Source organism: Rhea americana, unplaced genomic scaffold (genome assembly GCF_003343005.1).
Source record: "Rhea americana isolate MKP2758 unplaced genomic scaffold, rheAme1 scaffold_150, whole genome shotgun sequence".
In the NCBI taxonomy this organism is placed as follows: Eukaryota; Metazoa; Chordata; class Aves; order Rheiformes; family Rheidae; genus Rhea; species Rhea americana.
The window spans coordinates 2,319,512-2,339,677 of NW_028185595.1; the positions used below are offsets into that span (position 1 = coordinate 2,319,512).

At 36.7% G+C, this 20,166-nt stretch overlaps 1 protein-coding gene across 4 annotated transcripts in view; it reads left to right on the plus strand.

Annotated features, from left to right (window-relative positions):
- ZCCHC2 (zinc finger CCHC-type containing 2) overlaps positions 1-19,520 on the plus strand; it is a 45,324-nt gene extending 25,804 nt beyond the window's left edge. Inside the window, exons 6-14 of one of the 4 annotated variants that reach the window (XM_085299587.1) lie at positions 889-983; positions 4,768-4,851; positions 6,626-6,683; positions 8,901-9,039; positions 10,704-10,768; positions 11,657-11,751; positions 14,079-14,207; positions 15,040-16,548; positions 17,550-19,520. In XM_085299587.1, the coding sequence (XP_085155713.1) occupies positions 889-983; positions 4,768-4,851; positions 6,626-6,683; positions 8,901-9,039; positions 10,704-10,768; positions 11,657-11,751; positions 14,079-14,207; positions 15,040-16,548; positions 17,550-17,617 (2,242 nt within the window). In that variant the 3' untranslated portion in view covers positions 17,618-19,520. The remainder of the gene's footprint in view (positions 1-888; positions 984-4,767; positions 4,852-6,625; positions 6,684-8,900; positions 9,040-10,703; positions 10,769-11,656; positions 11,752-14,078; positions 14,208-15,039; positions 16,549-17,549) is intronic. The other 3 variants (XM_085299588.1, XM_085299589.1, XM_085299590.1) reach the window with 3 other exon arrangements.
- The last annotated feature ends 646 nt before the right edge of the window (positions 19,521-20,166 follow it).

The following is a 20,166-nucleotide window of genomic DNA, read 5'->3' on the forward strand; positions in this document are numbered from 1 at the left end:
ATTCAATCTTTTGTATGTATCCAGCCATGTTATATTATAGAACTGTAATTATGGTTTACAAACTCTGTTGTGACTATTCTGGAATGCTATGTGAGTACATAGTAAGCCTTTTGACAATAGGGTTACTGTATGTAATTTTTTTTTCCTCATAATGTCAGTTCAGGATAGATTTACATTTATTTTGGGGGTCTTTAACTCTGTGCCTGATTGCCATAATTGCCCCCCCCACACACACCCAAATAGAACTGGGTGGTTCTTACTTGGCAAGCAAAACCTGGAAACTTGATATGGGACTTTAAAACTATTCATTTATGACCCATTTTCTTATTTGAAGCTAATAGAAGTTATCACTGACCTCTTGAACAGATTCAGACCAGTGCCAAAAGTATTTGAGAATCCCACCCTTTGCTCTTGGAGATAATTACAAAACTCAAATACTGACCTTATAGATTAATTCAATTTTATATTTAACCAAATAAGTATATTTAAAGAACAAGCACATAACTTTGGGAAATTAAATGTATTCTCAGCTTGAAAAAAAACCAAAACTGTTAAAATAAAAGATCCAATGATTTTCTGACTTAGTCCAAACTCCTCTTTGTTAACGTGTTACGTATATGTGGCTAAAATGTTCAAACTGGGATGACCCAAAAGCATATACTTTTTTAAATTAAAAAAATCCATCATCTTAATTTCTTATCCTGACTGTAGCACAACWACACAGTAGTTCTGAATAACAGCATTTACCACTGTGGGTACTGAATGTGCAAATTCAAATGCTCAAACTTTTAGAAGTGGGTATTTTGCTTTTGAATGGTAGTGTAGTATTTTTGTATCGTTCACATGGAATATTGCTTATAATGTAACAAGCTCTCACTTTAATTTCAGGCAGCTATTTTCAAATACATCACAAGCTTTTCTGCGGAATCAGAGAGTGTACAACTTCTTCCAATCAATTTCATCAGAATCTTTGCACACTCACAGTAAGAAATGTCTTAATATTCTTTATATAACAAAAAGATTCTACAAAAAACCTCTTTTTTCATGTCATGTCTAATTATGTTTGCTTATGTTACATTTCTGTTTATTCATGTTACATTGTATTTTACTGGTTACATTTGAACTCTAGGACTGGCAATGTATAGTTGCTTCAGCAGTAGATAGGTGCTTTTGACAGTGGGAGCATGCTATGGAGCATCAGCTTGTGCTGTTCTTTCTTTCTTTCTTTTCTGTACCGTCATACTGTTAAAATAGGTAATAATGAGTTGAGTACATGCGACAGTTTGTGACTGCATCCTTTTAAGAAGTCTTAAAATGGCTCAGATTCCCCTGACCTGAGTACCATTTCACCAGGGGGCTAGTGGTATTGAAGAGAAAATTTGAAGCTGTATATGCTTAAAAATCGTTAGTTAAAACTACAAAGCATTAAAGGAAATGTAGGTTTTCCTTAATGCTTTTTGTGTTAAACCTACTCTTTTTCTGAATTCTGTGAAAATGATGATGTTGCTGTTGTAAACTTAGGAACAAAAAGCTTGATCTTGTACAAAAAAAATGCATCTGTTTGTTTTTTTGTTTGTTTGTTACCTTTGTAGGTGAAGTATTTTTCTTGGTATTTAAATTAACATTGGTTTGGGTACACAGTACACAAATGATGACTGCCTACAGAACACGCAGTCTTGTTCAGTGTTGGCCTTGTAGTATATTTTATTGGTGGGCCTGTTAATTGTGTGTTATAARTTGTTTGTGAGACCTAAGGATATCTTCCTTGTAAGGATATATTAGGATGTGACCTTTGTTTCTGTTGAAACCTTTCTTCTCTCAATACTTGATGACAGCTAAGAAACAGAGACCATTGCCTCAGAAGTTGCAGAAGATCTTAGTATTGTATTGATTAAATCAGCRTTTTCAAACAGACTGCTTATAAACACTGGGCAGAAAATAGAGGAATGACAGCTGACATAAATTTGATATATTTGTGACAAATATGCTTAACTTCRTTCTGTGATTAAATCAAGATCTTGTGACTAGTGGAGAAGCTGTAGGTGTCATCTTGTGATTTTTGGTAACACATAGGACATTCTTGTATGACAGTTTAATGAGCAACTTAAGCAAATGAAGTYCAGAATGGGTGCGGAACTTGCTAGAATTTACTACTAGAAAAATTTTCACTTCCCTGTTCTAGTGAAAAGCTACACGATGAGGAGAAAATGGGTTCCAAAGTCTAGAAAGATTTATGCTGATGAACAGGTCTGCCACATAGGATGTGCATATTTTAATCTGAACATTACATCTAAGTAGGAAAAACTTGCAAGTGCGTTGGTATACATGATTATAATATAAAACAATCTTGACAAATTGGAGAAATTGTCTGAAAAAGAACGAGTGCAGGATTCTGTGGTAATAGACTCAACTGCATTAGCACAAAGCAGAAATATCTGCAGGATAGGAAGGTTAGAGGAAAAAGATGGATAAATAGCAATTCCACAGGAAAAAAAAAACTGTAGAGACTATAGTGGAATCATAAATGGAAGATAATTTGTGAAGTGTATGAAGTCATTATCCTGTGTTGGTAAAGCTGTGGCTGCAAGTTTTTTGTCAGTTTTGGGCACATGGAAGTCCATAAGGATCTGTCAGATCTAGAATGCATGATGGACAGAAGAAAGGATGAGGAACTTATCTTCTAGCTGTTATTCTTAAACAACTAACTTAAGTCTTCAGACATCAGAGTCATAATGTGACTGTTCTCTCTGGATGAGAGAGAAAGCATTGGGCTTAACTTGCTGTGAGGAAGATTTGGTTGTTGGGGAGGAGCAGCAAGGGAAAGCAAGATGGGAGCTGAGAAGCCCGGCAGGGCCGGGCTCTCGTTGATAGGGCTCAGACCCACAGTACTCAAATCAGAAGAGCAGAGCTGAGGCAGCCAAGATTGATATCAGATAAGTCTATAGTGATGAGGTGAGTCTGAGATCAAGTCAGCAGGTCAGGGTAAAGAAGAAGATCAGCAAGATACATGGCCAGGCACGGGCATAACTGTGGCATACCCCAGGCAAGAGCCTCAGCTTAAATGCAACTGCCAAGCCAACAAGTGGAAGCTTTACATGTGGCATTCCCCAGCTCTTTTCCTAGTGGTCTGATCCAAGGTTACAAAACTACAGCATGTCAGAGGCTGACTTTGAGCTCAGGCAGGTGAAACTGTGGGAGGGCAGAGGAAGAGGTTGCAAAGCCTGTTATTGCATTTAGGCTGTGACATTGGGTTAGATATTAAGAACAACTTTGGTGAGGACAATTAAAAAGTGTAATAAATTTAAGCATGTTTGCTTTTGCCTTGAGAAGGGGGATTGGATGACTTGCCTGAGATAGCTCACAGTCATGTTTTCTATGATGCAGGCTGTACGAAGAAAAAAAGTAGTCACGTTGTTTTTTGCTAGAGTCACCATAATTGAGCAACTATTTTTTTCTTCTATTACTGTTATTAATAGCCATTGTGTTTTTCTGGGTTTCCTGTTTAGTATTTCTGAAACCTTATTTACAGCACTTTAAAATTCTTGCAATTGCAACTTAGGCTATGGTGGCTTATTTTGAAAATGGTAACAATGGCAATGAGGCTGATTTTTTTTTTAAAAAAAAAAAAAAAGGAAAAAGAAAAAAATATCTGATCCTTGTTCCAAATTGGATATTTAGACCTAACTGGCAAACAAAACGGTTGTGGCTTAAATTGGTCTTGAGTCACTATTAGAGATAAAATGTGTCTCTTTGCAGAAATGTGGTGAAAATATTCACCCTTCCTGATGTATCTGAGTGCTTTAGGTATGATTTTAGTAAAAAATTCGTGGAAGTTAGTTCTCCATTCAGTAGAGGGCCTTTATACCTGAAATGATAGTTGGGATCTCATGCTGAATAATTATGTTCAGTAAGCATAATTATCTATTCTGCCATGGTTCCAGTAAGCAGAAAATCAGTTAGTTCCCTTCTGATTTGTAACATTTTGTTTTAGACRATTCTTCAGGGTGGAGTTGACTTTTGGTTCCAGTGCATTTGGTTCCAGTTAGAGCATGGTCTCTCGATGCTTGGTATGATCAATGCAGAAGATATTCGGGAGAAGCTTCCTATCAACATTTCAAGATCCTGAACAGCTTTCAAATGCTCTTACCTGTACCAGTTTGGAACACTTCAAAGTAGACTCCTAGAGTTAGATTCATTGCCAAACTTAGTCCTCTTCCAAGGCGTGGCAGTGGTATTTTTGCAACAATACTGTAATTATTGCCATTTTTCCCCATTCCTTCTGGCAGAAGGTGGCAAAATATCTGCATCAAAGCTGTATTAAAGTCACTAGAAGACCAGCTCAAATTACATCTCCTTTGGCAGATGAATGATTTAATTATGGGAGAGTAAGCTGTCACAGAAAAATTTCTAGTAAGTATAGTTGGTCTCCTCCCATTTCATGCCATAGCACAAAAAGATTATGAAAAATCTCAAGGGCAGTATAATAAGAATATTTCTAATATTGTAATCATAGTCACAAGCTTTAAAATTGCAGCATAGCTTTAAAATTCTTTTGCATGCACCTTTCTTCAAAGTAGAAGTATCTCTATAGATCCTCTACTCTTGGAGATGGTCTACTTCGAAGGAGATGATGTTCGAATTATTGCTGCAGACAAAACAATATCTTCAGTCTTCCATTTCCCTAGCTTCCAGTTTAGTGCAAGCATTCAGGAACTGTCTAGTTGTTGAAGATCTATAAAGTTACTACGTGAACTTTATTCTCTGCAGGTAACTTACAACCCTCTTTGAAGACGGTTAAGGCACCAGAACACTTCAAGGAGGACAGTTCAGAAGCTTCAAGTCAGGAGGAAGGTAGTTGTGTAACCAAAGGTGGTTCTTCTGAGGAATTTTACCACACTGAGTTCTGGAAATCATACAGTTGACTGATTTCTTTATTGGTACAAAGCTGAGAGATTTGGATGAAATGTGCTATGTAAATGAAGAATTTTTATATGCTTTCAGGGGTTTTCTTAGGGGATTCCTATCTAAGCCAAGGAACGGGATTGTTGGTAGGGTGCTTGGAGGTAGAAGTTCACAGCTGTGTTGAACAGCCAGGAAGAAATGCTTTACTATTTACTTAAGCCAAGGTTATGATTGTAGCTTTTTCATATCTGCATCTATTCTTCAAATACCAGGACACAAGTTGGGTGCAGCATTTCAAGATTTGCAGTCTGTTTTGCATTAAACACACTAAATTCATCTAGTTTTAGTTTCACATAGAAAGGTTGTTCATGTCTTCCTCGTAGCCTTAGCCTTGGTTTCTTTGACACTCTGACTAGTTACTAAAGAGTCTAACTGTTTGGGACTGTAGTGAATATTGATTGCAATCTGAAAGCTGATGGTTTCCGAGTACCTTGAAAACAGTTCACATGTGGAAGCAGCAGCCCAGTGGATGGTCACTGATTTCATTCTGAAAGGAACATCAGGCCAGTTTTGCAATGTTTTTAGTAGCAAAAAAGTATGAGTTTCTAATACGTAGAAAGGATGAGAAATGCGACTGATAACATGAACAGTGAGCACTTATTCACTTTCACAGAATGACACCACTCTTACACTGTTACACAATAATGGCTAGGAGGCTTAGAAAAAGCCTAGAAGAGCTTATGTGCAATGAATAAACCACATACACAGTTCAGACAACTTTTTCTCATTTAAAAAAATTACCATATTCCTTTCTAGAGTTCAGAAAGCACTGAGTAAATATGTAATATATTTGAAAATAGTCAAATGATGTTTTGTATACTGTCCTTAGAAAAAATCTCTTCACTTGATGAAACTACAAATGCATTTCAGAACATTGTGTCATCTTAGTTAAAGGCTACTGGAATTTTTAAAACTGTGACTTTTTTTTCTTAAATCATAATTTGATCTTCTGTTTTGCATTGAAATGAGTTCAGGCAAAATGATGACTGTTAAGAAGGTTAAGATCATCAACAGTTAGAACTAACAAAAGTCACTTCTGTTACAACTTCACCATTATTTTAAAGAGAGGAGTAGACTTCTTCCAAGGTTTCTTTTTTCTTATTGAGGCAGTGATTTTTCATGTTTCACCTTATTTGTAAGGCTTTACTTGCACAGTGAAGTTTGAGGTTCAGAATGCAGTGCTTTGGGGTAAGACTTACCTTTATTCACTAGTTCAGAATTTGTCAGTGATATAGACTTTTCAGATGGATTTCAGTGGATCAGTAAAATTTATAGAATTCTGTGCTTTTCTGACTGAATTCACCTATCCTCTGTCATTCTCTTTCAGTGATACATGTTAGGTAATATTCAATTACACATTTAGTTCTTTTGGTGAAATACAGTGGTGAGCAAGTGTGGAGGGTTGTTTTTGTTCCTATTTTTCTATTCATTCTTCTGAGAAATTGAGGGCAAAGTCTTGATTCTACTGTCCCTGTGAAACTGATTCATCATCTGTGCAACACCTGCTAATTTCGTCAATGTAAATTAAGCCTAGTATATTTAATGGTGATATCTTTCATAAAGTATCTGTTAACAATGGAAGGCTGAAGTTACTGTGGTGATCTGAAAGGAGAAATAAGAATTGCTAGTGGAATTACTTTTTTTGTTTTTTTTTTTCCCCCAGATATAATGCAACACACAACAGTCCACAAGAAACATAATGGAAAAAGTCCTGTTGCCAAGTAAGTGCTGGGATATAATGTGGCCATGCTAGATTTGTGAACATCATTCGTTAATGCTTTAGGAGTATGTGTTTCCTTCTAGATTAAACTTTTTTYYCCCCCCCTTTTTTTTTTTAATCTCTGTTAAAAAGGTTTCTGTAAGGTAGAGATGTTCAGTGTTAACTGCTGAGAATGTTGCAAAAGATCCTATTTATAAACCTTCAGGTCCAGGTCATTTGAAACTCTCTTCTTTCCCAAATTTTTTGAATCTTTACTGCTTGAGTTGATGTTTAACTTTATGGTTATAAGCTGGTCATTTATGTATATTTGTATTTCATCTTTCCCATGCACCTCACTCTACCCTCAATATTTAGAAACTTCCAGAGCTGTTGATTCTCTTTTTTTTTTCAGTGCTTCTAAGATTTTCCTATAGGAAAAGGTAGTCCATTCTTTTCCTTATATATGTTTTAGGTACTAAATACTTTGCTTATTTGTTTAAGTYCATTGTAAGTGGAAGCACTTCTTAACCCTATTAAAGTAGTTGATATCTACTTTTTGGATTTAACAAATCTGTAACGTTAATTAACCTGTTAATGTTTCTTAACCAGAACCATTGGAGGTGTTTGCAAACAGTTGCACAAAACTTCAACTCTGTTAGGAGTAAAAATGGATATAGATTTTATCATGATTTGCTGTTCTATTTTGTATATGACTGCCAATAATCTATTAATTCTTTCCTATTCATATCATTTCCTCTTTTTAAAAATCTGTACTTGCTATTTATAGGGTATAAAGAAACAGCACTGAATGAAACTTCGTATCTCTTTTGAATATATACCTATACACATGCACACACACATACGCACACACAACTGAGTCAAGAGCAATTCATCTCAAGTAATGTTGGTACATTTTGGGAAAATGTGTACATTATGTCTATCTACTTCTGTTTTATTCAGTAGGGTTGGCACTGCACTTGAAAGAGTCTGCAGAGACTTACTTGTACAAATGAGACCGGATGTGTGAAATAAACTTAGAAATGTTACGGCTTACATGAAATGACAACAAATTTGGCAGCAGATTCACTTATTGCTATTTGGTGGAACTTTCTACAGTGACCTTATTATATCTCTGCAGTTTTGGACTTCAGTGTGTCTATATTTAGACCTTCTTGGGTTCTTATTGTTTGCTTAAACTATTTTAGAGTATTCTATCACATCTCTTCTAAATAGTTTGAGCACTTATTTCAAGTGGTATTTGTTAAGTAGTCACTGGAACTTAAGCTTATCTTCTTTGGAGTGAACTGGATTTCTGTCATCATGGGAACTGAATAACATTTCCTATTACACATATGTTCATGTAGCTTGACGACAGTCCTGAGCTAAAGGGCGCTTTAAAAGTAAATTTTCACCAAAAGTATTTTGATCTGAATTTGAAAGTAATGCGTATCTCTTACAGTCTTGTCTCCAGCAGGGCACATTTTTGAATGACAGATGAAAAGATTACAGGTTTATGTGCCTACTGACTTGTCAGAAATCTTTTTGCACCACTGCACTCGTACTTGTAAAGTTACAAGTCATTTGTGACTGACTGCTGCTAAGAGAAGCTTCAGTGGAAGGCGTTATAAAGCCCGAGCTAAATGCCAACTGTGACTTCCCTTTTTCCAGCACTACCCAAAACTAGCAACTGTGAAAGCAAAAAATATAAAATAAAAGAGTATTTTGAATTTCAAATAAAAATGGCTGCCATGTGATCTGTAAGTAGCCATGCACTCCTTTTTTTAAATGCCTCATGAACTCTGAAGCTTTATTATTAATGTTGTGGAAGAAAGAAAATAAATTCAGAATATGTTTTTATTTGGAAAGCTTCCCAAAATCTGTTGTGAAAAAGACATAAAGAAAAACTTTATGTGTAGAAATAATCATGAAAACTCTTCTCTTGGGTACTGTGACATCCTGGATTTTGTGTCAGATTATAGTAGACAAATAAAAAAGGAAGTCCAAGTGTCTTCAGATCATTAATATAACTTCACTGCACAAGAGCTCCTGTAATTGTCAGCAGATTTTAAAAGATGTAAATTTCTGGATTTTTCTGAAAGTGAATTTTTTATTTCCCAGCATGGTGTAAAAATTTGTATGTTGATAGGAGAAGCCTGTAGCTTTGTTCACATTGGCGTGTATATATACGTGTATATGTATATGTGTGTGTATATATATATATATTTTTTTTCCCTTTCAGCAGCACTAGCAGTGCAAAATGTTCTTCACTGGATAGCCTTAACATACAGCACTCTGAGCAAAATGGGGTAATAGACTGGAGAAGAAAAAGCTGTATTGTCCAGCAACATCCAGAGCACTGTACAAACCTACTTGACCAGGTGTGTTGCTGTTCTTTTTTGTTTAAAGCAGCATTCTGAAACACTGAATTGAGGAGATTGTTGACTACACATCATTGCATTTAGCTTTAAAAGATGAAGAGCAGTACTAAAATTGCACAAATAAGTGTCCAAGTTCAGGTTTACAGTGACTATCTTAATTGCCAAAATTCTCATTGTTTTAATTTCTTGCTGCTGTTTTGCAAAGTTGTATTTTGTTTATTAATTTGTAATTAAACTCTCCTATTAGGATGTATGAGTCAGAAAAGTCTAGTGCTCATTTCTAATGAATCTTGTTTTTGTAATCTATTGTCAACAGAGAACTTGAGGAGGCCTAAGGGATTTTGGTATAATTATAAACAACAAACTGTATTAATAACTATTTTATCTTGTGARAAAGACATACAGAAAAACCTTATGTGTAGAAATAATCATGAAAACTCTTCTCTCGGGTACTGTGATATCTTGGATTTTGTTTTAGATTATAGTAGACAAATAAAAAAGGAAGTCCAGGGATGGCAGGGACAACCAGTTAAATGTAGCCCTTCTATCTTACCTGCGTTTTATAAGTAACTTAACATTTCTGTGAAGATTAACAGCTAGATGCACATACACATTTTGTGACACTTCTGTCTTTTCAATACTCAATTTTCTTATGAGTATAGATAAAAAAAAGAGTAAGTACTTATAAATAAAATCAGCTACCGAAGTTGAGGGGACAAAGGTTGCGATTGTTATATCTGAAAAACCTAGAATGTTACCGTCGCTCAATAYTTCTATTCTGCATACAGAATTTGGCTGTTGATTTTTTTTTTTTTGTGGGTTATAAGAAGCCAAACAAAGATAATTTCCTCATTTTACAAAGTAGAGTAATGAACTGAGATTTGCTTCAAAAGACAAAATGGTAATTATATCAAAGCTTAAAATATGCAGGCTTGAGGCAAGAAAATTTTAACATATTAGAGCAGAGGAAAAGCTACTTCCCATTTAAATGTGTGAATACAGCATAGGCAGAGATTACTTCTGAGTGGTTGTAGCTTTTTCTCCGTTGCCAAATAGGAGATATTACTAGCAGCTAGTAATACTATATTTAAAGAATAATGAAGATACTGTATTTCTTTCTAATACACTTCTAGGTGGTATTCTACAAACGTCAGTTTAGCAGCAACCTCCAGTCCAAGGCTGGGTACCTGCTCTGTCACTRTGTGAGCAATGTGAAAATAATTTGCCGCATGTACATTTTTTCCTCTCAAGCATTAAAAAATTCCACTTAAATCAGTAAATTCAATAGATATAAGCCTTGTGATTAACCAGACAACTTCTTTTCGAGCAAGGAGTTGTTAGGGGGTATTTGAACTGCATTTGTTTCATCCTCAGCAGGAAAAGATCCATAACTTACTCCCAGCATCCAAACAATAATTTGATTCAAATCTTCTGCATATTTCCAAGTAGTAATTTGCAGTGTCCTTTGCTGATAGTGTTATAAATGCCAGATGAGATGCATGAATCTAAAGGTCTGAATGCACTGTACGTGTAGATGCTTGTATGGTTATAGCACTGTGAGTGCATTAGTCATGGACTCATGGATGTTTAAGTCTAGAAGTTCTTTTGGCTCTTGTGATACAAAAATATCAGTTAGAAAACAAGATCTGTATTTTTTTGTCTAGCATACAGGGGAAAAACGAGGCCTGTCTGCAGTAAGCAAGAAGAAGGGAAAGCCACAGCTGGAAAAGTAGGTTTCCAATGTAACCAGTAATCCCGGAACGAAGTGTAATGCATTCACTCTGGTAAACTGTGTGCCATCAATTGGCTGCTTTGGTTTGCTATTGTAGAACAGGAGCTGGCATATTGTGCATCTAGTCTACAATAAAAATTGTTATTTTATCATTTGAAAACTAGTAACATAACTGACATTTTGAGAAATGGCTGCATACAATTACATTCTATTCTTACTTAGCAAAAATAAGGAGCAGAAGTGTATTCTTAGGTGATACTGAATTGCCTTTTTTCCCCTTTATATTTATCTGAAAGTTAAAAGGTGTAAAGCTGCCCAGAAAAATCTAAAAATCAAATAAGGATTTACTGCAACCTTTATTATTATTCAGTGAGTGCTAACTTGTTGAAATATTTTATTAAGCATACTTGCATATCAGAAGACTTGAACTTCCTATGGGCTATACAGTCCGGCACTGTGAGGAAGTGATACCATTTCCACCATTGCCTAATACTCTGTCTAGTTCCAAGTTGGGCTTTTTGTCATTTTCTTGCTCTATAGCCTATAGCGCTCTGTAGCTTTTATGCTAACCTGGCATATGGCTCGGTTACATTCATGAGCCTCCAGGAAAAACTTTAGAACCAGCTGTATCATTTTTTTCTTAACTGTTTTCTTTTAGATCTTTAGTTGAAGTGTTTAGTAACATTGGTTGCAGTTTAATTTATGATGTGTTGCGCCATTAGCCTTTACCTGTTTATTATTTACACTTGCTATGTCTATTTTATATATGTCTACTATATATTCATTAGTCCTTGCCCTTGTTTACAGTGGCATTATATTTTCTTATGTTTCTGGTTATTTGTGACTGTGCATTTGGAAAAAAAATACGAAAAATTATTTATACAGGGAGAAAGCAAAGAAAACTGACTGCCGGTTGAATAACAGGACTAATGGAATTAGAGTTGCAACATCACAGCACATCCGCACAGGGACAGCGAAAGGTAAGACATTTCTCTGAGCTGTTTCTAAAAAAAAACAGTTTCAAACTTGGACTTATTAATTGTTCTGCAATAAAGGAGAAATCACAAATCTGAAATATGTTTGGGTGCAAGTCAGCACGTTGAATATCTAGTCTATTCAGCAGGTCAAAGCAAAGAGTTAGACGCTTTGTCTTCTGTACGCAATTGCTTAGGCTATGTCTCCTTTCATGCATAATTGGAAACATTTTAGTAAGCCCTTCATAACTTGTCTTGTCTTATGTGAGGTTGTAGTGGCAGAAAGAGTCAATTTTAGGCTACTGTTGGTGTTTAGACCAATACTTTTATATGTCAGTCAGTTATAAGACAAGTACTTTTGTACTATTTAGTAAACTGAACCTCTAAACCTTTCTGCGCTGCCTCCAAAGGGCTAATATTCATCGGCTTTGTTGTCTCTTTGTTTTCCAGGCTTCTAATATCAGTTGCAGCCTTGCCTCTCCTATACTTAGTTCTCAATGAAGAGAGCTGAGAAAGAACTTGCCCTCTTTTATATTGCCTCAGTGTGATTAGGGTTGGAACCACTCTTAGGAAGTACTTTGTCTTGTTCTAACCTCTACTTGAAGTGCACTCTTTATCAAGCTTTCATTCTCTTCTCTCCTGATCTCTCTGAAATTTTAAGAATTCACGGTTCACAAAACTTTGCAAAAACAGGACAATTTTAGAATGCTTTAGTTAAGAGCTGTACAAGCAGAGATTATGATCTGTAGGAGAGCTTTGCTGTGTACTTATCTGAGTGATTACTGTTCTTGTCCAGAAAAACTTACTGAGCTTTTATGAAGTAACAGTAATTTTAGGAAGATGAGTAGTTTTGTATGGTGTAGTGCAAAAATTGGATAGGAAGGCTTTGCCGTGAGAGTTCTATCCACTCACTACCTGCACATGCTATACAGATATAAAACTGCCTGTCTGATGCTGTTGGTTAGTTATGGCCACTCCAAGAAGGAACTGTAACCCACAGAGGCTGGAAGGAATTAAGTCCTTCTTAGACATGAGTTCTCTACTTGATGTTTTTGTACAAACATCAAAATGTCTTCTGATATCACCTATGAGAAATGTAGTCTAAAAAAAAATTTTGATCAAGATGCAATCTGAATCTCTGCCTCGCTTTATATTGAGGTATAATATGAAATGTTCTATTCTGAGTTAGTAAATTTTAACTATATCACGTTTTCTTCCATTTTTCTCCCTATTTTAAGCTCTTCTGAGTCATCAGTTAGTTACACTTGTAATTTTGAAGACTTTGTGACTAACACTTCAGAATCCTGTTTTCAGTGATTTGAAGCTGATGTTGCCACTCTAGGCCATATTGGATATTCAAAAACAATGGTTAAAATAATTTAACCAAGTAAAGGTTTAATTAGGAAATGTTTTATGAGTTGAAACATTAAAGCAGCTTTTTAACCATTTATCCCAACCTGGTATACTTGCCATTGTGTTCTGTTTTCACCCTTGATTTTTACTAAGCAAGGTTTTGGGTTGGAGTCAGAGTTGGGGAGCATATTTGGTAGCTGACAGTTCCTTGAGGCTAGCCTCTGACATGCTTTCTGTGAGACGGTCAATCTGTCTTGCTGCTTCACCTCTGAGGCTGAAATTCAARGTCCAGTTCAGTGGCCAGAGTATTCTAACTTAACTTGTTGACTTTGCTAATAGGATCTAAACCAACTCTATAATCGGGTTTCCAGCAAATAAGTTTCCCCAAGATCCTATTCAGAATCCAGAAAGTAATTTTACATTTGTCTTTCACCTCCCTTTCCTTAAACAGACTTTGTTAATATGATTTCCTTAAAGCCTGCTCTGGAAGAGTTATTGTGAACAGACATAATATTTAAATTTTGGTTTCTGAGTTAGCTTTTTGTCTTTGCTTGTGAGATAAAGGAGTATGCAATCTCTTTCAACATAAATACTTGATTGCTAACATCCAGAGGAAGTTGTTATTGCAGTGTAATCCAGTGTAAGCTTCAAAAAAATTAAGGGTGATCATTCTTTTGACTACTGTATATGTATATGTAATGTATATGTATATGTAATGTATACATATGTAATTTGTATCGTAATCGTATATGTAATTTGTGCATAAATGTCACTTTTAACAGAAAGGATGTAATCATCACAGAGGGGCAGAGTAGTGCAGAATGTAGGGAGTTTAAACGTAAGAAATGCAGAGGAAAGTTAAGTAGGAACACAGATTAACAAACAGGTAACTGAAGTAGCATGATATGAGCAGACCAAAATAACCTCACTTCCATCCATATACCAGGATTAAAAATAAAAATGCCAATTTTTATTTTTAGATCTGAATTTGGACACTGGATCTGGTCATGATACATGTGGAGAAACATCATCTGAAAGTTACAGTTCTCCGTCTAGTCCACGACATGATGGGAGGGAAAGCTTTGAGAGTGAAGAAGAAAAAGACAGAGGTTGGATTTGTGGAGAGTGTGCATGAACTTTTGCTTTATTAACTTGACTATTCTTTCTTGTATTAATTTTAACTAGTTTCTCTGTTTTATTAGCTGTTGCTATATTATTTCTGAGCAAGACTTTTCAGCAAATAGCAGGAGTGTATTTAAACACTGAGTTTTAGATTAGCACATATGTGAGTCATGTATGTTATCTTTGTCTGCTTTGGCGGTGTAGATCTCTTGAAAAATTTCAGCAGTATGATAAGCAGAAGAACTTCGTTTGACCTGAAGGGGGTTTATTTTATGCCAAATCATGCTTGGCATGTCTGAGATATCCTCCTTTTTGTCTTGACTGTTGAATTTGCCACTCCTTCAGAGTTGGAGTAAACTATGTTAATGTCTTTCTAAGTAGACAGGAATTCTTAATTCTTTGTCCTACTCTTCACATTTGCAGATGTACACAAGCCAAGGGCACACTAGCTGGTTGTGCAGATTGATAGGCAAGTGTTAGAGATTGATGTGGCTTAATTTGGATGCATGAAATGATGAAAATGATAGTGTCATAGAATTGGTAAGGTTGGAAGGGACCTCTGGAGGTCATCTAGTTCAACCCTCAAACGAGTGGCCCATGCAGGCATTGAACCCACAACCTTAGCATTATGAGCACCATGCTCTAACCAACTGAGCTAAACCTAACCCCATATCTTGCATTTATTCTGATTCAAGATGACATCATTTCACTTTAGTCATCAAATTTGATAAAACTGTATATGGCTAAATGAGTCCTGGGAAAGGCATAACACAGTGTCACATTCACGCTTCTGACTTATAAATTATTTTATCTCTACAGATACAGACAGCAATTCTGAGGATTCTGGGAATCAAAATGCAGCCAGGTTTACAGGCTACAGTGCTGTCAGTTCATCAAATATGAACAAATCGTCTGCTCAGATCTCGTCTGTGAATAACGAAAATGGAAGCCTTTCGGAAGATCCTTTGAATGCAAAGTTTCAGCATATTTCCTTTATGCCTGCCTTACACTGTGTGATGCACAGCGCTGCCCAGAAGCCTGAGGCAGTTGTCCCGCCACCCATATCTGCAGATGGTAAAACGATGGGAATGCTTGTTACCACGCCTGTTGCTGTCTCACCAGTGAGAGAGTCTGCAAATTCACCTCCTGGTGGAATGGGCGCAGTGACCTCTGGTGAACCTGAGAAACGCCTTGAGCTGATGGCTTCCCCTTTACCAGTCCCATCCACTTTCCTTCCGCATTCTGTCCAGCCTGGTAGCCCAGCTTTGCATTTGGCAATACACAGATTGAAAATGCCCTCTCCACAGGGATCATCAGAAAGTTGCACAGTTAATGGACCACAGCAACCAACAGGAAACTTAAGTATTGGATCACCAAATACTGCCTTTATCCCAGTCCACAACCCAGGTAGTTTTCCAGGATCCCCAGTTCCTACTACAGATCCCATCACAAAACCTGCATCCCAGGTGGTAGGACTGAATCAAATGGTGCCTCACATTGAGGGAAACCCAGGAGCAATCCCTCAGCCTACCAATCTAAAGGTAGTTCTTCCAGCAGCTGGTCTCTCAACAGCAGCACCACCACCTCCACCAGCTTCATATGCTTTGCCAGGCAGTCCTCACGCTACTAGTGTGTTGCCCAACCAGAATACAAATGTGCTAAACACTGTAGCAACTTCCTCACCACCTCAGTCAGCTGGTTTAGGTGTTGGTCAGGTCCAGTCCACTGTTCCTCCCGCAATACCTACACATACACCAGGCCCTGCCCCTAGCCCGAGCCCTGCTTTAACACACAGCACTGCACAGAGTGACAGCACATCTTACATAAACGCTGTTGGAAATAACAACACTAACGGGACAATGTTACCTCCACAGCAGTTGGGATCTGGTCCTTGTGGTTCTTGTGGACGTAGATGTAGCTGTGGGACCAATGGAAGCCTTCAGATTAATAGTTATTTTTATCATAACCCACTTCATGGACAAGTCTACAGAGTTCCATCTTTCTTCACTCTGCCATCACTTTGCAATGGCAGCTACCTCAATCAAGCACATCAAAGCAATGGAACACAACTTCCTTTCTTCCTGCCTCAGTCTCCATATGCAAATGGGCTTATGCATGACCCAGTAATGGGGAGCCAAGCCAACTATGGTATGCAGCAGATGGCAGGATTTGGGAGGTTCTATCCTGTATATCCAGCACCTAACGTAGTTGCCAACACAAATGGGTCAGGACCCAAGAAGAATGGGAACGTTTCATGTTACAATTGTGGTGTAAGTGGACACTATGCGCAGGACTGTAAGCAGTCATCCATGGAGGCCAGTCAACAAGGTAATCATGATAACTCCCAGCGGACTTGCTTTTGAATTTAGCAGTTGATCTTTACCTTACTGAATGTGCTGTTTCTGTTCTTGCAGAAAGGTGTGCGTGCGTGTGTATGTTTTGTGTAAATGGTTGTGCATTAGTGACCTGCTCTAAAACTGCAAAGTATTTTATCTCTGCCTGATAATTTTGTAGAACAGTGCAAGGGAATGGGGTTCACAAGCGTGAAGTTGAAAATGGGCATGATACAGAGCTGGGAAGTCAAACTGTATCAATTCAAAATTGTCATTCTTTTCACCTGTTTGTTTTTTGAGACTTGCATGTTGTTTCAATTCTTCCATTGCTATTCAATGTTTTTTGGATAGAATTCATGGGCAAAAGGTGTAGAAAATATGAGTTATTGCATATGATATTAACTTGGATTTTTAAAACTTGTGAGAATTGAAAAAAAAAAAAGGCCATTTGATAGTTTAACTTTTCTGAAGCTTACCTTTGCACAATCAGCCATCCTTCTGCACCCCATCATGGTCTGCATAGATGGGAAATGCTTTAACTTTTCAGACAAGTGGCAGCAAAAAGGCAAAAAACAATTGGAATTAAAAATTGAAGGCATGGCTTCAGTCTTGCATACAATTACTCTCTCTGTCCACAAGAATGGAGAAAATGCAGAGTTCACATAGAATGTAAATTATTCTTTTATTCTCGGCCTGTGCCCATTCTGATTTTACTTGTTTTGTCCGACTGGAACAAGAAAGACTAGCTTTGGGGTCTTTTTTTCTTTGCATTTTTCCAGCAAAGGTAAAATCAATATCTACTGTTTAGATTTTTTTTAAACTGTCATTTTTAGCAAGCAGATTAAAGAAAATAGTATAAAATCTTAGGACCTACTTTTAAAAGACTGGAGGATGATAGTGCCTTTTGAAGAGCATGTCCATTTTGATACCTTGTAGTGGTTTTGTAATCCATTTTAATTGTAAGCAGTGACTTAGTAGTTCTCTTTCCTGTTTTAGGCACTTACAGACTGAGATACGCACCTCCCCCTCCCCCTTCCAATGATACCTTGGATTCTGCAGACTGAAACAAGTAAACATTGCCTACTTAAACTGAAGCTTGGGAAATTGGGGGAAGGTGTGTGTGGGAGGTGGGAGGGTTGGTCTTGCGTTTTTGGGACATTCCCGGTTTTATATTCTTTTGGAATTTTTCAATGCTTTTGCACCTCTGTTCAATACAAAAGAAGAAARCTGAGTCCCTGGTCTCCTCCTGATTCTACAAAAAGGCTTGCATAATGCATGTTGTTCAAACACACAGCCAAACAATCAAAAAGAGCATTCAAACCATGCTTTTGCACTGAAGACTTGAGACATGTGCAATGTTTACTGCATTTTTTTTAAAAAAAAGTCCTCTGACCTCTGACATCACTGGTGGAGCAGCCATATGGTGAAAGAAGAAACTTGGTCATGTTCCCCACAATCTCGGTTCCCTCCCTCCCCATTCTCCTTGTGCTGCTGTTTTATTTTTTTTACCCTGTTTGTCCACGTGGATTCATTGGACTTGCATGAGTGTTTAGTGGTTCATACAGACCCTGCCCATACTCTAAATTGATGCTCATGAATTGAGGGGAGATATTCAAACACCCTATTAAGAGAGTCCAAAGGAACACACAATACGGTATGTGTACTACATCTGATAATAATACATATACACAGCTCTTGAGAGCCCCAAATAAATGAAAATACGTAGAGCAGGAAGGAGCTGAAACTGTGGACTTGAACAGGTTTAGAAAAATGAACAAGCTTAAATTGACAGATTTTACTTCCATTGTAGCTTTTTAGCCTGTATGTTCAGCAACAAAGGTGAAAAAATGGTATGAATGTTGTACTCAGTGTGTTTGCATTTGTAATGAAAGTTGACAGCATTTTTTTCCTTTTTTAAAGCTATTCTACATCGTGTCAACACAGAATGAACGTTACTTGATTGAATATTTTTTTCCTAAACTATTACAGTGTTGCATTGTACTTAGAATGTAAATGTTTTATTTCAAACTGAACAAAAGCTATGGTTTTCTACAAAATAGTCAGGTATTAGTATTAGAACCTGTCTACCAAATAGCAAAGTCACTATTTTATAACAATTTACCACTATGCGTAATTACGGTATAATGTGAAAGACTGAAATGAGTGTTAAGATGGTATTAATCATGTCAGTATCATGAGTAAGTAAGTTTAATGCTGCTGTATTTTTTATTTTATTTTTAAAAGCCAATATATGTACTAAATTGCTTCCAGGTAATATTTGATTTCCTAAAGTGCACTGAGGTTATCTGGAAGATGAGTGTATTTTTTGACTGCTGCATTCAACACCGATGAACAACTACCACTGTATTTCCATAGGGTTTGGCATTCCTCACAGTTCATGGTAGAAATCTTTTCTTAATATAAAACCTGGTGTCCAGTAGAGGGATGAAATAAAATCAATCTTTGGTTCAGCCGTCTAATAAATTGCTAAACAAACAAAAAACTTGAAGAAAAAAGCTTGATTACTACATTTCTTCATAGGTAGCGTTTATATTTATAGCACCAGTGTACATTTTGAAACTTTTTTCTTGAAGGGGGGAATGGGGAGGGAGGTAGATGAAAGCTTTAATTTAAAAAAGTTTAAGTAGTAAATGAAAATTATTTTGATTAAAATTTTTATTTGATCTGGGTATTTTTGGACCACTTGAAATGAATGAACTGCGTTTGAGTTGAAGTGAGGGTGTTAAACCACCAATGGACTTGTATTGTGAATTACCTGCCAGTTGTACTTTATGGAACTTATTTTATGATTTAAAATACTGTACTGTAAATAGGAGGTATGTTACCTTCTCTTTATTTGTATGTTTACCATATACTTTGATATTTGAAATGTACTGGAAAGGTCACTTATATTTCTAGAAGAGATTGGATTTTATGCAACCTTTTTTCCTTGAATTAACAGCAATAAAAAAAGAAAAAAAAGTACCTATGTGCAAGTACTGTCCTTTGTCACTGAGAATAATGAAATAAAAGCCATACTGTGCTCTCTGGGTGAATGGATGGGATTGTGGAAAGTTTTGGCAAGCTACCATTCTGTTTGGAAGCTGTCATTTAGACAAAGTGAGAGTTTTTGACTTAAGATCAGTCTTTTATTCTGAAGGCAGGGTGCTGCCTCCTGAGTGAGACATCTTTAAAATAAATGGATACCTCTCAGGAGAAACAGGATGATGTTGTGTGATAAACCTAGGACTTTGACCTAAGCTCCTTCACAACAGTTTGGCCTGTGTTTTATTCTGTTGGCTCCTGTATCTGGGCTGAAACTCAATTTAAACATACTTTATAGACTGCAGTGCAGTTTGAGCTTGTTGTTCTTCTCAGTATAATGTATGTGTCTAGTCATGTAATAACTGGGAAGTGAGATCTTTCTTGCATTGGCTGAGGAGGATAGGACGACAGGAATGGCTAGGACTAGGGAAGCAGTTTAGGAATGTGTGGATTAGCAGCTGAAGGATCTGATATGAATGTAATGAGCTGGGTAGTAGTGAGAAACAAAAGGATACTCATTACTCTGTCACCTCACTTTCCCTCTACTGTATGTTCAGAGCGTCTAATT